This window comes from Phocoena sinus, chromosome 2 (genome assembly GCF_008692025.1).
Source record: "Phocoena sinus isolate mPhoSin1 chromosome 2, mPhoSin1.pri, whole genome shotgun sequence".
Lineage (NCBI taxonomy): Eukaryota > Metazoa > Chordata > Mammalia > Artiodactyla > Phocoenidae > Phocoena > Phocoena sinus.
The window spans coordinates 103,964,898-103,982,730 of NC_045764.1; the positions used below are offsets into that span (position 1 = coordinate 103,964,898).

The following is a 17,833-nucleotide window of genomic DNA, read 5'->3' on the forward strand; positions in this document are numbered from 1 at the left end:
GAGAATTAAATGTGGTGCTAAATATAAAATGCCACATGGTTGGTCCTTAATAAATGCTGGTTTGTTCTTTTAATGGTGTCATACCTTGTGCTGCCATATAACAGTTTGATGCATATATGATGCATATGTCCTCAATGAGGCTATATATTTATTTGTGTAAAGAATAAATATTACACTTCATTTGAATTCCCCTAAACACCTTACAGATGAGTCAGATTTACAGACTTCAGTTATGGTATGTTTTGCACAGCATCTTGTTTCTATTCCTTCAACTTCAGGCTGCCAGGTTGTTTCTTAACCTTGTTCTTTGAGTAATGGCTTGTCTTTTTCAATTGAGCACATGTCTTAAAAGTGGTTTTACCCTTAGTTTGCCATGTAGGGATTTAGCACCTATAAAGTTTCATATATGTTGAAGTCTCTTTTAAGAAATACAACACATAAAGGAGAATTGGCAGGGGCTTGTGCCACCTTGCATTAGATTGAGATAGCAGTACAGTGGAGCCGAAACAGCACATGGGCCGCATTTTCCTGAAGCGGACTGGAGCTCACTCACTCTGTGCTTTCCCTTACAATAAGCTCTATATGCTTCTGTAGTTGATGTTTCCAAATGAGTATGTTTTCCTAAATTTAAAGTCTAAATTTAACAACTTACATTCAACATCTGTAAAGTAATTTGCAAGGATATAAGCTGATTCGTTTTACGATATTCTTTCTTTTCCCCCTTTGGACTTTCTTTTATTATGCTAAAATAGTGGTGCTTTTAGGATTTACATTATTGTACTCTCCAATACAAAGTATGCAGTGTGTTAAAGTATACAGTACACCATTTTCATACATGTACAACATTGGTGGATGAAAAATGTCTCTTAGCAGTAATATTGGATTGTAGCCTCTGGTTTTATCAGCTGCATACTCCAGGACTATTATATAAGTAAAAATCTCTCTTGTGATACTGGAAAGTGATTAGAATGTGCAAACTGTTGTAGTAGCTTTCATCCGCCTTTTAAAGGGTGCCACCACGGAAAGTCCATTTAAGATGTTGGTAGGTTTAACAAAGTTGGAATGCTGGCACTGTTGAATTGAGCAGCAGTTCTTCAGACCTGGCTCAGAGCTACAATGCATTTAGTATATTAAAGCAGCTCACGTGACGACTTTTTGCGGGCCTTCCCAGGCACTGGAGTTTTTCTGTTAATTCGCCGCACTAGGTCATAAAAGATCTCATTAACATTTATTTATTTATTTATTTATTTTTAAACATCTTTATTGGGGTATAATTGCTTTACAATGGTGTGTTAGTTTCTGCTTTACAACAAAGTGAATCAGCTATACATATACATATGTTCCCATATGTCTTCCCTCTTGCGTCTCCCTCCCTCCCACTCTCCCCATCCCACCCTTCCAGGCTGTCACAAAGCACCGAGCTAATATCCCTGTGCCTTGCAGCTGCTTCCCCCCAGCTATCTACCTTACTACGTTTGTTAGTGTGTATATGTCCATGACTCTCTCTCGCCCTGTCAAAACTCACCCTTCCCCCTCCCCATATCCTTAAGTCCGTTCTCCAGTAGGTCTGCGTCTTTATTCCTATCTTACTCCTAGGTTCTTCATGACATTTTTTTCCCTTAAATTCCGTATATATGTGTTAGCATACGGTATTTGTCTTTTTCTTTCTGACTTACTTCACTCTGTATGACAGATTCTAGGTCTATCCATCTCATTACAAATAGCTCAATTTCATTTCTTTTTAAGGCTGAGTAATATTCCATTGTGTATATGTGCCACATCTTCTTTATCCATTCATCCGATGATGGGCGTTTAGGTTGTTTCCATGTCCTGGCTATTGTAAATAGAGCTGCAATGAACATTTTGGTACATGACTCTCTTTGAATTTTGGTTTTCTCAGGGTATATGCCAAGTAGTGGGATTGCTGGGTCATATGGTAATTCTATTTGTAGTTTTTTAAGGAACCTCCATACTGTTCTCCACAGTGGCTGAACCAATTCACATTCCCACCAGCAGTGCAAGAGTGTCCCCTTTTCTCCACACCCTCTCCAGCATTTATTGTTTCTTGATTTTTTGATGATGGCCATTCTGACTGGTGTGAGATGATATCTCATTGTAGTTTTGATTTGCATTTCTCTAATGATTAATGATGTTGAGCATTCTTTCATGTGTTTGTTGGCATTCTGTATATCTTCTTTGGAGAAATGTCTATTTAGGTCTTCTGCCCATTTTTGGATGGGGTTGTTTGTTTTTTTGTTATTGAGCTGCATGAGCTGCTTGTAAATTTTGGAGATTAATCCTTTGTCAGTTGCTTCATTTGCAAATGTTTTCTCCCATTCTGAGGGTTGTCTTTTGGTCTTGGTTATGGTTTCCTTTGCTGTGCAAAAGCTTTGAAGTTTCATTAGGTCCCATTTGTTTATTTTTGTTTTTATTTCCATTACTCTAGGAGGTGGGTCAGAAAGGATCTTGCTGTGATTTATGTCATAGAGTGTTCTTCCTATGTTTTCTTCTAAGAGTTTGATAGTTTCTGGCCTTACATTTAGGTCTTTAATCCATTTTGAGCTTATTTTTGTGTATGGTGTTAGGGAGTGATCTAATCTCATACTTTTACATGTACCTGTCCAGTTTTCCCAGCACCATTTATTGAAGAGGCTGTCCTTTCTCCACTGTACATTCCTGCCTCCTTTATCAAAGATAAGGTGTCCATATGTGCGTGGGTTTATCTCTGGGCTTTCTATCCTGTTCCACTGATCTATCTTTCTGTTTTTGTGCCAGTACCATACTGTCTTGATTACTGTTGCTTTGTAGTATAGTCTGAAGTCAGGGAGCCTTATTCCTCCAGCTCCTTTTTTCGTTCTAAAGATTGCTTTGGCTATTCGGGGTCTTTTGTGTTTCCATACAAATTGCGAAATTTTTTGTTCTAGTTCTGTGAAAAATGCCAGTGGTAGTTTGATAGGGATTGCATTGAATCTGTAGATTGCTTTGGGTAGTAGAGTCATTTTCACAATGTTGATTCTTCCCATCCAAGAACATGGTATATCTCTCCATCTATTTGTATCATCTTTAATTTCTTTCATCAGTGTCTTATAATTTTCTGCATACAGGTCTTTCGTATCCTTAGGTAGGTTTATTCCTAGATATTTTATTCTTTTTGTTGCAATGGTAAATGGGAGTGTTTTCTTGATTTCACTTTCAGATTTTTCATCATTAGTATATAGGAATGCCAGAGATTTCTGTGCATTAATTTTGTATCCTGCTACTTTACCAAATTCATTGATTAGCTCTAGTAGTTTTCTGGTAGCATCTTTAGGATTCTCTATGTATAGTATCATGTCATGTGCAAACAGTGACAGCTTTACTTCTTCTTTTCCGATTTGGATTCCTTTTATTTCCTTTTTCTTCTCTGATTGCTGTGGCTAAAACTTCCAAAACTATGTTGAATAAGAGTGGTGAGAGTGGGCAACCTTGTCTTGTTCCTGATCTTAGTGGAAATGCTTTCAGTTTTTCACCATTGAGGATGATGTTTGCTGTGGGCTTGTCATATATGGCTTTTATTATGTTTAGGAAAGTTCCCTCTATGCCTACTTTCTGGAGGGTTTTTATCATAAATGGGTGTTGAATTTTGTCGAAAGCTTTCTCTGCATCTATTGAGATGATCATATGGTTTTTCTCCTTCAATTTGTTAATATGGTTTATCACATTGATAGATTTGCGTATATTGAAGAATCCTTGCATTCCTGGAATAAACCCCACTTGATCATGGTGTATGATCCTTTTAATGTGCTGTTGGATTCTGTTTGCTAGTATTTTGTTGAGGATTTTTGCATCTATGTTCATCAGTGATATTGGCCTGTAGTTTTCTTTCTTTGTGACATCCTTGTCTGGTTTTGGTATCAATGTGATGGTGGCTTCGTAGAAGGAATTTGGGAGTGTTCCTCCCTCTGCTATATTTTGGAAGAGTTTGAGAAGGATAGGTGTTAGCTCTTCTCTAAACGTTTGATAGAATTCACCTGTGAAGCCATCTGGTCCTGGGCTTTTGTTTGTTGGAAGGTTTTTAATCACAGTTTCAATTTCACTGCTTGTGATTGGTCTGTTCATATTTTCTATTTCTTCCTGATTCAGTCTTGGCAGGTTGTGCATTTCTAAGAATTTGTCCATTTCTTCCAGATTGTCCATTTTATTGGCATAGAGTTGCTTGTAGTAATCTCTCATGATTTTTTTTATTTCTGCAGTGTCAGTTGTTACTTCTCCTTTTTCATTTCTAATTCTATTGATTTGAGTCTTCTCCCTTTTTTTCTTGATGAGTCTGGCTAGTGGTTTATCTATTTTGTTTATCTTCTCAAAGAACCAGCTTTTAGTTTTATTGATCTTTGCTATTGTTTCCTTCATTTCTTTTTCATTTATTTCTGATCTGATTTTTTTTTTTTTTTTTTTTTTTTTTGCGGTACGCGGGCCTCTCACTGTTGTGGCCTCTCCCGTTGCAGAGCACAGGCTCCGGACGCGCAGGCTCAGCGGCCATGGCTCACGGGCTCAGCCGCTTCGAGGCATGTGGGATCTTCCCGGACCGGGGCACGAACCCGTGTCCCCTGCATCGGCAGGCGGACTCTCAACCACTGCGCCACCAGGGAAGCCCTCTGATCTGATTTTTATGATTTCTTTCCTTCTGCTAGCCTTGGGGTTTTTTTGTTCTTCTTTCTCTAATTGCTTGAGGTGCAAGGTTAGGTTGTTTATTCGAGATGTTTCCTGCTTCTTAAGGTGGGCTTGTATTGCTATAAACTTCCCCCTTAGAACTGCTTTTGCTGCATCCCATAGGTTTTGGGTCGTTGTGTCTCCATTGTCATTTGTTTCTAGGTATTTTTTTATTTCCTCTTTGATTTCTTCAGTGATCACTTCATTATTAAGTAGTGTATTGTTTAGCCTCCATGTGTTTGTATTTTTTACAGATCTTTTCCCGTAATTGATATCTAGTCTCATGGCGTTGTGGTCGGAAAAGATACTTGATACAATTTCAGTTTTCTTAAATTTACCAAGGCTTGATTTGTGACCCAAGATATGATCTATCCTGGAGAATGTTCCATGAGAACTTGAGAAAAATGTGTATTCTGTTGTTTTTGGATGGAGTGTCCTATAAATATCAATTAAGTCCATCTTGTTTAATGTATCATTTAAAGCTTGTGTTTCCTTATTTATTTTCATTTTGGATGATCTGTCCATGGGTGAAAGTGGGGTGTTAAAGTCCCCTACTATGAATGTGTCACTGTTGATCTCCCCTTTTATGGTTGTTAGTATTTGCCTTACGTATTGAGGTGCTCCTATGTTGGGTGCATAAATATTTACAATTGTTATATCTTCTTCTTGGATCGATCCCTTGATCATTATGTAGTGTCCTTCTTTGTCCCTTTTAATAGTCCTTATTTTAAAGTCTATTTTGTCTGATATGAGAATTGCTACTCCAGCTTTCTTTTGGTTTCCATTTGCATGGAATATCTTTTTCCATCCCCTTACTTTCAGTCTGTATGTGTCTCTAGTTCTGAAGTGGGTCTCTTGTAGACAGCATATATAAGGGTCTTGTTTTTGTATCCATTCAGCCAATCTGTGTCTTTTGGTGGGAGCATTTAGTCCATTTACATTTAAGGTAATTATTGATATGTATGTTCCTATTTCCATTTTATATATTGTTTTGGGTTCGCTACTATAGGTCATTTCCTTCTCTTGTGTTTCGTGTCTAGAGAAGTTCCTTTAGCATTTGTTGTAAAGCTGGTTTGGTGGTGCTGAACTCTCTCAGCTTTTGCTTGTCTGTAAAGGTTTTAATTTCTCCATCAAATGTGAATGAGATCCTTGCTGGGTAGAGTAGTCTTGGTTTCAGGCTATTCTCCTTCATCACTTTCAGTATGTCCTGCCACTCCCTTCTGGCTTGTAGGGTTTCTGCTGAGAGATCAGCTGTTAACCTTATGGGGATTCCCTTGTGTGTTATTTGTTGTTTTTCCCTTGCTGCTTTTAATATGCTTTCTTTGTATTTAATTTTTGACAGTTTGATTAATATGTGTCTTGGCGTGTTTCTCCTTGTATTTATCCTGTATGGGACCCTCTGTGCTTCCTGGACTTGATTAACTATTTCCTTTCCCATATTAGGGAAGTTTTCAACTATAATCTCTTCAAATATTTTCTCAGTCCCTTTCTTTCTTTCTTCTTCTTCTGGAACCCCTATAATTCGAATGTTGGTGCGTTTCATGTTGTCCCAGAGGTCTCTGAGACTGTCCTCAGTTCTTTTCATTCTTTTTTCTTTATTCTGCTCTGCAGTAGTTATTTCCACTACTTTATCTTCCAGGTCACTTATCCGTTCTTCTGCCTCAGTTATTCTGCTATTGATCCTATCTAGAGTGATTTTAATTTCATTTATTGCATTGTTCATCGTTGCTTGTTTCATCTTTAGTTCTTGTAGGTCCTTGTTAACTGTTTCTTGCATTTTGTCCATTCTACTTCCAAGATTTCGGATCATCCTTACTATCATTATTCTGAATTCTTTTTCAGGTAGATTGCCTATTTCCTCTTCATTTGTTAGGTCTGGTGGGTTTTTATCTTGCTCCTTCATCTGCTGTGTGTTTTTCTGTCTTCTCATTTTGCTTATCTTACTGTGTTTGGGGTCTCCTTTTTGCAGGCTGCAGGTTCGTAGTTCCCGTTGTTTTTGATGTCTGTCTCCAGTGGCTAAGGTTGTTTCAGTGGGTTGTGTAGGCTTCCTGGTGGAGGGGACTAGTGCCTGTGTTGTGCTGGATGAGGCTGGATCTTGTCTCTCTAGTGGGCAGGTTCACGTCTGGTGGTGTGTTTTGGGGTGTCTGTGGCCTTATTATGATTTTAGGCAGCCTCTCTGCTAATGGGTGGGGTTGTGTTCCTGTTTTGCTAGTTGTTTGGCATAGGTTGTCCAGCACTGTGGCTTGCTGGTCGTTGAGTGAAGCTGGGTGCTGGTGTTAAGATGGAGGTCTCTGGGAGATTTCCGCTGTTTAATATTATGTGGAGCTGGGAGGTCTCTTGTTGACCAGTGACCTGAAGTTGGCTCTCCTACCTCAGAGGCAGAGCCCTGACTCCTGGCTGGAGCACCAAGAGCCTTTCATCCACACGGGTCAGAATAAAAGGGAGAAAAAGTAGAGAGAATTATTAGAAGTATGAGGAAAGAAAGAAGGAAAGGAGGAAAGGAAGGAAGGAAGAAAGAAGCAAAGAAGGAAAGAAAGGAGGGAGGGAGGGAGGGAGGGAGGAAGGAAGGAAGGAGGGAAAGAAGGAAAAAAAGACAGAAAGAAAGATGATACAGTAAAAATAAAATAAAGTATAATATAGTTATTGAATTTAAAAATATTTAGAAAAAAAAAAAAAAGGGACGGATAGAACCTTAGGACAAATGTTGGAAGCAAAGCTATACAGAGAAAATCTTACACAGAAGCATACACATACACCTTCACAAAAAGAGGTAAAGGGGGAAAAATCATAAATCCTGCTCCCTGAGACCACCTCCTCAATTTGGGGTGATTCGTTGTCTAAAGGAGGGAGGGAAGGAAGGAAAGAAAGAAAAAACGAAGGTAAAGTATAATAAAGTTATTACAATTAAACTTAATTATTAAGAAAAAGAATTTTTAAAAAAAAGTCATGGACGGATAGAGCCCTAGGACAAATGGTGGAAGCTAGAGTATACAGACTAGATGTCACACAGGAGCATACACGTACACCTTCACAAAAAGAGGAAAAGGGAGAAAAATCATAGATTTCGCTCCTAAATTCCACCTCTTCAATTTGGGATCATTCCTTGTCTATTCAGGTATTCCACAGATGCAGGGTATATCAAGTTGATTGTGGAGCTTTAATCCGCTGCTTCTGTGGCTGCTGGGAGAGATTTCCCTTTCTCTTCTTTGTTTTCACAGCTCACAGGAGCTCAGCTTTGGATTGGCCCTGCCTCTGCGTGTAGGTCGCTGGAGGGCGTCTGTTTTTTCGCTCAGACAGGACGGGGTTAAAGGAGCCGCTGATTCGGGGCCTCCGGCTCACTCAGGCCGGGGGTTGGGGGATGGGGGAAGGAGGGGCACTGCGTGCGGGGCCGGCCTGCGGCGGCAGAGGCAGCGTGACGTTGCACCAGCCTGAGGCCCGCCGTGCGCTGTCCCGGGGAAGTTGTCCCTGGATCCCGGGAACCTGGCAGTGGCGGGCTGCACAGGCTCCGCGGAAGAGGGGTGTGGAGAGTGACCTGTGCTCGCACACAGGCCCCTTGGTGGCGGCAGCAGCAGCCTTAGCGTCTCCCGCCCGTCTCTGGGGTCCGCGGTTTTAGCCGCGGCTCGCGCCCGTCTCTGGGGTTTGCGCTTTCAGCCGCGGCTCGCGCCCGTCTCGGGGGCTCGCGCCCTCAGCCGCGGCTCGCGCCCGTCTCTGGGGTTCGCGCTTTTAGCCGCGGCTCGCGCCCGTCTCTGGAGTTCCTTTAAGCAGCGCTCTTAAACCCCTCTCCTCGCGCACCAGGAAACAAAGAGGGAAGAAAAAGTCTCTTGCCTCTTCGGCCGGTGCAGGCTTTTCCCCGAACTCCCTCCCGGCTAGTCGTGGTGCACTAACCCCTTCAGGCTATGTTCAAGCCGCCAACCCCAGTCCTCTCCCTGAGCTCCGTCCAAAACCAAAACCCGAGCCTCAGCTCGCAGACCCGCCCGCCCCGGCGGGTGAGCAGACAAGCCTCTCGGGTTGGTGAGTGCTGGTCGGCACCGATCGTCTGTGCAGGAATCTCCCCGCTTTGCCCTCCGCACCCGTCGCTGTGCACTACTCCGCGGTCCCGAAACTCCCCCCTCTGCCTCCCGCAGTCTCCGCCCGCGGAGGGGCTTCCTAGTGTGTGGAAACTTTTCCTCCTTCACAGCTCCCTCCCACTGGTGCAGGTGCCGTCCTTATACTTTTGTCTCTGTTTTTTCTTTTGCCCTACCCAGTTACGTGGGGAGTTTCTTGCCTTTTGGGAGGTCTGAGGTCTTCTGCCAGCCTTCAGTAGGAGTTCTGTAGGAGTTGTTCCACGTGTGGATGTATTTCTGGTGTATCCGTGGGGAGGAAGGCGATCTCCGCGTCTTACTCTTCCGCCATCTTCAAGGTCCCCCCTCAACATTTATTTTTGATTTTGCAGAGGATTCTAAGAATGCACAGTTGTTTCATTGTCTTGCTAAATTTTGACCTTGCTCCTTTCCTACAACTCTTTCATCTTCCAAGTCACACTTATTACCAGCCAGAATCATTGGAACATCATCAGTGTCTTTAACTCAAAGAATCTGTTCTCTCAGATTTTGTAAATCATTAAATGTGGACTGTGCTGTGACGGAATAAACTAATGCAAAGCCTTGTCCGTTTTTCAATCCCTCATTGCTGTACATTGTTCCGTTCCTGCAGTATCCAAGATTTCAAGCATACACTGTTGTGCATCTACTTCGACTTGCTTTCTATAAGAATCTTCTATCGTAGGATCATATTCTTCAACAAAAATTCCTTGAACAAATTGTACAGTCAGAGCAGATTTTCCAACTCCTCCCGAGCCAAGAACGACTAGCTTTATACTCACACATGGTGCAAACTTGTAAAATCTAGTACCTGTCGCGCTGTCACCGGGTCCCCGCAGCCAGCGTCGCCTCGTGCTCCCTCCGGCTCGCTGCTACCAGCCCCACGGCGGTCCTGCTGCTACCCGCTGGCGCTGCTCCGGCTGGCTTACACGCCTGACTGGGCGAGGTTTGGCGGTGTCGCCTTGACATCAAGCGTTCAGCCTCGGGGCGCGCGGGTGCGCCTGTTTTACTATATTCTTGCTTTAACTCCTAACACACTAGTTCCTTTTAGAATTCCTGCACTCTGCACATTTGTTTTTTTTAAAGTAGACAGAGTATCCAGGTGAATGATGAATAGAGAGGTCCTCTGAGATGACCCCAAGTTTTGGATCGGGAGAAAGATATGTCATAGTTGTGTGTCCTTATTTCTGTCCCAGCCTCTTCAGCAAGAAACCCCCAAATCATGCTTTTTTGGAGTTTCTTTCTGATATTTCTCTTTTCCATTCAACATTCCTGCAATAGGCTCTTATTTGAGGAGGGAAAGTTGGAGGGTGCCCCTTCTCATGAGTTTGGGCAAAGATCTTTTACCTGGACAGTTTCTCCTATAGACTCTGTGATGCTACCACTCAATGTTCACACTGTCAGTCAGACAGGCCCACTTCATGGGCCATCACCTTCTGCATCTCAAAATTAACACTGTAGCTATGATGATCTGATCTTTTTTGCATGGGCTGTAGGGGAGACTGGTGAGGCAACAACTGTTACTTCCAATCCAGGAATCCACATGATTTTTAAAAATCTATGGTTGTTGCCAGTGGTAGAATCAGCACTTTCAGGTTCAGTGCTGCTCGTCACAGTCTACACCCCTGCTTTACACGGGTCATACTATCAGGGAATAGTTCCTGGATTGGGAGAGACTTGTCTTCTAGGTGGTCCTAGAATGGCCTGTTATTCTCCTTCTACTGGGATTGTTGTACTCTGTTGAGGGCTTATAAGGATGTCTCCTTTGTCTAGTCATTTCTCCACATCCTACATTCTTGGTTGCAAGGATATTCTTTTGTTTCTAGAATGGCAAATGCTGTCCAGCTGCAGATATGATTTTGGTAAGGCAGTTGGGAAAGTGTGAAGGGGCAAGTTATGTGAGACGAATGAGACAGATAGTGTACATTTTCCACAGTCAGAGGGTTGGACCAACCCTCCACGTGTCATTTAGGGATTTTTTTCAGTAGAGCTCTGTCTAACCACGTTTGGGGAAGGGTAGAGGGAGGAAATCAGGACCACGGACAGCGTTAATGCTTCTTTTCCTGGGGACCAAAGCCAGGTTGTTCAGAGAGAAGAGAAAATGAATGGGTTGGCATCTGGAGGAAGTGTGGTGGGTGGTCAGGGAGAGATGTATACATAACCTTGTATCTCAATTGTATATTACTGTGAATTACCGCTAGGAAAATCTCTCTCTGAATCTCTCTCTTTCCCCCTCTTCCTTTCTTTCTTCCTCTCTCTTTTACTCTCCCTCTCTCTCCTTCCTTCCATTACTTCCTTTCTCCATCCTCAACCTGAAGTTCTTTTACACAAGGGTTGAGTGTAGGGAGATGTGACTATAAAAGGATAGCGTGAGGGAGTTTGGGGAGGTGCTGAGTCTGTTGAGTATTTCAATATTGGTGGCAGTTACATGAATCTATATGTGTGTTAAAATTCATAGCACTATATACCAAAATAAGTCATGTTGATTTAAAAATAAATATTTCTTACCATAGTTCACTGTCGCCACTGTTCCTCAGATGAGGAAACTGGGCTTAAAGAGGCACAAAGTCAGAAAATGGGAGAGCATGGATTCAAACACAGGCTCATCTAATTTTTTTTTTTTTTTTTGCGGTACGCGGGCCTCTCACTGTTGTGGCCTCTCCCGCCGCGGAGCACAGGCGCCAGACGCGCAGGCTCAGCAGCCATGGCTTACGGGCCCAGCCACTCCACGGCATGTGGGATCTTCCCGGACCGGGGCACGAACCCTTGTCCCCTGCATCGGCAGGCGGACTCTCAACCACTGTGCCACCAGGGAAGCCCAGGCTCATCTAATTTTAAAGTTCAAAATCTTTGCACTCTTTTTTTTGGGGGGGTGGCTGTTGCTGCACGCGGGCTTTCTCTAGTTGCGGCGAGTGGGGGCTACTCTTGGTTGCAGTGCACGGGCTTCTCATTGCGGTGGCTTCTCGTTGCGGAGCACAGGCTCTAGGCGCGCGGGCTTCAGTAGTTGCAGCACGTGGGCTTCTGTAGTTGCGGCATGCGGGCTCAGTAGTTGCGGCTCACAGGCTCCGTAGTTGCGGTGCGTGGGCTCAGCAGTTGTGGCTCGTGGGCTCTAGAGCGCAGACTCAGTAGTTGTGGCACACGGGCTTAGTTGCTCCATGGCATGTGGGGTCTTCCTGGACCAGGGATAGAACCCGTGTCCCCTGCATTGGCAGGTGGATTCTTAACCACTGCGCCACCAGGGAAGTCCAAAATCTTTGCACTCTTTATTGCTGCATGCCTTGAATGTTCAAATGAATAGTCCAGAAAGCATAGGCAGGATCTGTTATCCGTCACTATAGTTTTGCCTTTTTGGGAATGCCATATAAATGGAGTCATACAATGTGTGACTTACTGAGGCTGGCTTCTTAAACTCAACATGATGCCTTTAAGGTTCATCCAAGTTGTTGCATGAGCAATAGTTTGCTTCTGTTTATTGCTGAGTAGTATTGCATTGTATGCATGCATCACAGGTTGTTTATCCATTCACCTGTTGAAAGACATTTGGTTTGTTTCCAGATTTTTATAATTATGAATAGAGCTGCTATTAACATTTGTGTACAGGTTTTAGCGTGAACTTAAGTTTTCATTTCTAGAAGGTAAACATCTAGGGGTAGGGTTCTAGGTCGTATAATAAGTATATATTTAATTTAGTAAGAAACTGCTAAACTATTTTCTAAAGTGACTGTATTTTGCATTTCCCCCAGCAATGTGTGAGAGTTCTAGTTGGTCTGCATCCATGCAAGCCCTTGGTACTTTTATTTTTAGCCATTCTAATAGATGTGTAGTGGTCGTTCATTGTGTTTTTAATTTGCAATTTCCTAATGACTACTGAAGTTGACATCTTTTCATGTGCTTATTTTCCACCTGTAAATCCTCTTTGGTGAGATGTCTATGTCTTTTGCCCATATTTTAATGGAGTTGGGTTTGTCAGTACTTAATATATTCTGGATACAAGTAATTTGTCAGCTTTGTGATTTGTAAATCACACCCAGGGGTCTTTCCTGACTCACTCTGAGGCAAGTTTCCAGCAGGGTGGCAGTTTCTTACAGGGAAAGGTCTTAGAGATGGAGCAGACCATGGGGTGGGCTCAGGAGCAGGGAGCAGTGGATTATGAGGACAAGGCAAAGAGTAAAGTCCTGGGCCTGTTATTCTAATTATAGTAAAAAAAATTTTTTTTTCTCAAGCAAGCTGGAGTTACACCCTATAAATGTGGTTTTAATGACCTCTTCACCCCACTCATCATAGATCCTTTCCTTGATGATGTTTGAATGGCAAAGCTTTTTATGAATTTAAAGCCTACTCAATATAAATCACTTATTAAAATAAATAGCAATTTTTGGAGAAAACCTTAAATTCCCAAAACTCTGCCTTGACTCCCGTATAAGACTCCAAAAGTCACTATAACAAAGTACCACTAACGAGATGATTTAAAACAACAGAAATTTATCCTCTCACAGTTCTGGCGGCTAGTCTGAGATCAAGGTGTTGGCAGGATTGGTTCCTCTGAGGGCTGTGAGGAAGAATCTGTCCCACACCTCTCCCGTATATTTTGTTTACACCTGTCAATCCTTGGTGTTCCTTGGCTCATAGATGCATCACTCAATCTCTGCCTCTGTCTTCACATGGCCTTCTCCTCGTGTGTCTCTCTCCTCTTCTCTTTTTTTTTTTTTGGCTGTGCCATGCGGCTTGTGGGGTCTTAGTTCCCTGACCAGGGATTGAACCCGGGCCCTTGGCAGTGTAAGTGCTGAGTTCTAACCACTGGACAGCCAGGGAATTCCCTCTTTCCTCTTCTTTTTTTAAAAAAAATTAACTAATTTGGCTGCATCAGGTCTTTGTTGTGGCGCGTGGGATCTTCACTGCAGTACGTGGGCTTCTCTAGTTGCGGCGTGTGGGCTCCATAGCACAGGGGCTCAGTAGTTGCGACACGCGGGCTTAGTTGCCCCGCGGCATGTGGGATCTTAGTTCCCTGACCAGGGATCAAATCCACGTCCCCTGCATTGGAAGGCAGATTCTTTTTTTTGCGGTACGTGGGCCTCTCACTGCTGTGGCCTCTCCCATTGTGGAGCATAGGCTCCGGACGCGCAGGCCCAGCGGCCATGGCTCACAGGCCCAGCCGCTCTGCAGCATGCGGGATCCTCCCAGACTGGGGCACGAACCCGTGTCCCCTGCATCGGCAGGCGGACTCTCAAACATTGCGCCACCAGGGAAGCCCTGGAAGGTGGATTCTTAACCACTGGACCACCAGGGAAGTCCCCCCCTCTCCTCTTCTTATAAGGACAGCTATATGGATTAAGGGCCCATCCTACTCCAGTATGACCTCATCTTAAGTAATTACATTTGCAATGACTCTATTTCCATATAAGGTCACATTCTGTGGTACTGGGGGTTAGGACTTCATTATATAGTTTCTAAAGGATGCAGTACAACCATAACTATTCCTTCATTATATCCACATGCCAAGCCACTACACAGGGTATGACTATGTGAGGGTAAAAGTTGTCAGAGGAGCTGTGGGTGTGGGAGACACAATCACCAGGTTCCTGGGGAAGGGATGAACATTGGGGTGGGGTGGGAAGAGCAGATATTTTCCCGTTGGGCTTTATGACCTCGGCCCCGACAACTGTGACCCCAGGAGGAACTGGCTCTGCAGCACTTCCCTATGTGCTGGCATCAGCTGTACGGAGGCCCTCTTCCCATGAGTTTGAGCAAAGCCCTCTTATCTAGACCATTTCTCCTTCTGACCCTGTGATGCTGAGACTCTCTTATTGCTCTCAGTGTTGGTTAGGCAGGCCCACTCCTTGGACCCTACCCTCTGCATCACAGAATAAACATTGCAGTGATGCTGATGTGCTTATCTTTTTTTGGGAGGCTGGGCCAGCAACTGCTATTTCCATGTCAGGGGTCCATGTGATGCTTGTTTGGTCTGCACTGCTGGCCAAGCTAGAGTCAGTGCTTGTCAGCCCCTTGGGGTCCAGTTCATCCTGTGGGTTCAGTCCAGCTCCTTGCAGTCTCCACCAGCCCTACCACTTCTTGGGGGCCAGGCTGGCAGGGTAGGCTGACTGTTCTCCCCATGTCTCCAGTTGTCCAGCTTCCTGGAAAGAAGGGCTGCCCTGTGGATGTGCTGTCCTCAGGGTCTGGGGGTCAACAATGGTGGGGCCCGAGCTACAGCTCAGTATGTGTGCTGGTTTCCCAAGCGAACATTAACCATAGGGCTTCTGCTCCTTGTATTTCACATTTAAAAACTCTTATTTAATTACATAAATATAAAACAAGAGTTAGGGCGTAAAAATTGTTTATTACCATTCCAGCATAAGTTCTTTCATTTCTGAGATCCTGCCAAGATTTTTCTTTTTTAAAAAAGTTTATGTACATATATCTGTTTTCTACATAGGGTTAGTGTTTATGTTTATCACGATTTCTTTATCTTACATCTACATTGACCAGTGGCAGAGCTGGAAGCCCAGGTCTGTGGGCTGACAGGCAGTGGGGAAGATGGATATGGGTCCCTGGTCTGGGCCAGGTGTAGCAGCTCCTTCTTGCACAGGCCAGGCCTATCGTCTTAGGCCTCTTCGGGACCATGGTGAAATCTGTATGAGGGCCCTTTAATGGCAGGCTTCTGAGAGTTAGCTGGAGTTCATGCTCCATTTGCCTTGTATTCGGGTATGCATGGCTGTGAGTGCACTCATCCATCTCAGATGCTGGCAGGTACGGCATTCAGAGCATTGCAGTTCACTTGCAGGAGGAAATTTTGGAGAACTTGACCTAACTCAGATTTCTCTTTTGGAAGACTGGAGACACCGTGTCATTTCCAAAGGAAGATGACAGTTGAATTGGGTGACTCTGATGTAGTTCAGGGGCCAGACTCACTCTGACATTCTAGGGGAACTTTCTTTTGGACTGGCATGGCCCTACTTCGTGGTGACTGTTGCAGTTGACAGACCCGTCCTGAAGACTTCCAGGGCTCATCCCTCCCCGCTGTCCTGAGCTCTTGTACTTGGGAAATTTTCCTCTTTTTCACTTGACAGATGCTCCTCTGGCTGCAGACACATTATTGAGAGGGATGGTGATGATGGGGCAGAGGTGGGTGTAAGAATGCAAGGTATCAACAGCCCAAGCCTGGGACCGTCTCCAGAAATAGTCATGGAGAGTTTGCTATGGCACATCAGTGCCCTGAATTGTAGTGGCTGAGGCACAAGGTTTGTGGGAAGAGAAGGGAGAGGAGGAGAAGGAGGGAGGAACAGAAGAAGGAGGAAGAGGTGGTGGTGGAGGAAGAAGGTAAGTCAGTGCTAGTATTACTCTGGATGTTAAATCCTGTTGTGCAGGTGAAAATGTTTTCTTTAATAATTCTTAACACCACACAATGGACAAGGGAATTGGTAGGAAAGATTATGAATTAGCAAGAAGGGAGCCCAGTGCTGGTGTTCATTCAAGCTAGAAAGGCGGAGCTGGACTCCTCCTTGCAGAGCAGAGCAGCTCTGGAGGAGAGAGGAGAGTCCCACAGACACACTGGAGGCTGCATCCTTATTGAAGTTTGCTGGGGATACAACCAGCAGGGGCTTTGTTGTTCTTGGAGAGCCTTCATGGGCACAGGCAGGGCCAGGCTCCTGTGGAATGCAGGGACTACCAGGGAGGGCTCTGGCTTTGGGGTTCTCCTGCAGACTGGCCAGGCTTCTGTGGCTAACTGCCATTTAGGACTTCGTTAATCCAGGACACATATGGGGAGATTCGAGTGAAGACACCAGGAGGCTTTGTGTCTGTACTTCCATAAGACTCAGTACCTGGGCCACTCCAGCACACAGAAGGGGGCCCCCAGAATTGCCCTGTGGGTTAGAGAAAGCAGATCCTGAGCAGCAGGCATTCTTCTCTCCTTTCTGTCACGTCATCCTGGTTCTCTCAGCACCCCAGTCAAGATACCCCAGAATCTGGCTAGGGATCCTGGCTCCTCACGGAGTCCTTAGACAGGGGTTTCATGTCTTCATTCTCTCTCTGGCATAGAACCACAACTCTAGTCCTGTCCCTTCCATCTTCTTCACTTCTCTCCTGGAGCCCTGTACGGCAGGATAGATGGGAGGGTTAGAAGCAGGACATGGCTATGGAAGGATGGCACCCAGAAGGAGGAGTCCAGTTCCACAGTCCTAGAAACCATGAACTCAGACATGTTCACTGTACTTGGGACTTCCTGACCCCATCCCCACCCAGGAGGACGCTGTCTCCCAAGTACTGAGTTGGGAGATGGAAGTGTAGGTATGTGGTTACCTTGTATGCTGATCTTCTCTTCCTGGGATTGCCTCTACAGATTTGGAGGTTATGACTGGGCAAAAGAAAGTGGTTGCAGGTCTTGTCATCCAGGAGTCTCAGCTTCACCTCCCTCAGAGTATGTGAGACTGGCTCTGTCACCCTTGTCTTCCCCCAGCCAGCTGCCTGGCTCATCCTCCTGGGTGGAATGAAGGTAGATGGGTAGGCAGGGGGATTGTCCCTGCGGTGTGGGTCAGCTCGGCTCTTGTTCGTAGCTGTGAGGGAGGAAGAGCAGGTGGATTGCCAGTCCCAGGGAGAGTGGAGGGAGTGGTGTGGTAGAAGGTCCTCAGGCAGGGCCTAGAGCTTCTCCCCAATGGGGTGGTGATGACATGGAGTGGAGGGGGCCCCAAGGAAATGGGTTGGCATAGAATGAGAAATGCACAGCTCAGGAGAATGGGTAAAGGAGGGGGCTGAGAAGTGAAAGAAAGATGGCACCTTCAGTAACATGTCACTGAGGTTGGTGAAAAAGCTGTTCTTCGACCTCCAGCTACTGCCATGTGGATTCTTTCTATTTCATGTCATGAGCTCCAAGAGTGACCCTAACATGCCTGCAGAGAGGGAGGAGAGAGGCAGGAAAAGGTGCTGGTCTCTGGAGAAGGGACCATTGTGAGCAAAGAGACCCCAGGCCCACTTGTTCCCCAGTGCAGGGCCACCTGAGGAACTCAGATCTTGCTCAGGGCAGAAGTTCCCCCCAGAGACCATAGCCGTTTCAGGAAGGCCCAGGCCCAGGC

At 44.9% G+C, this 17,833-nt stretch overlaps 1 protein-coding gene and 1 pseudogene across 1 annotated transcript; both read right to left on the reverse strand.

Annotated features, from left to right (window-relative positions):
• Nucleotides 1–960: 960 nt before the first annotated feature.
• On the reverse strand, nt 961–10,198 carry LOC116748600 (annotated as a pseudogene).
• Nucleotides 10,199–16,484: 6,286 nt separating this feature from the next.
• Nucleotides 16,485–17,549, reverse strand: LOC116749161 (mast cell protease 2-like). The gene is given in 5 exon segments (XM_032623216.1): nt 16,485–16,579; nt 16,582–16,627; nt 17,064–17,260; nt 17,263–17,317; nt 17,538–17,549. Coding segments are annotated over 5 exon segments (405 nt in total).
• Nucleotides 17,550–17,833: the final 284 nt, after the last annotated feature.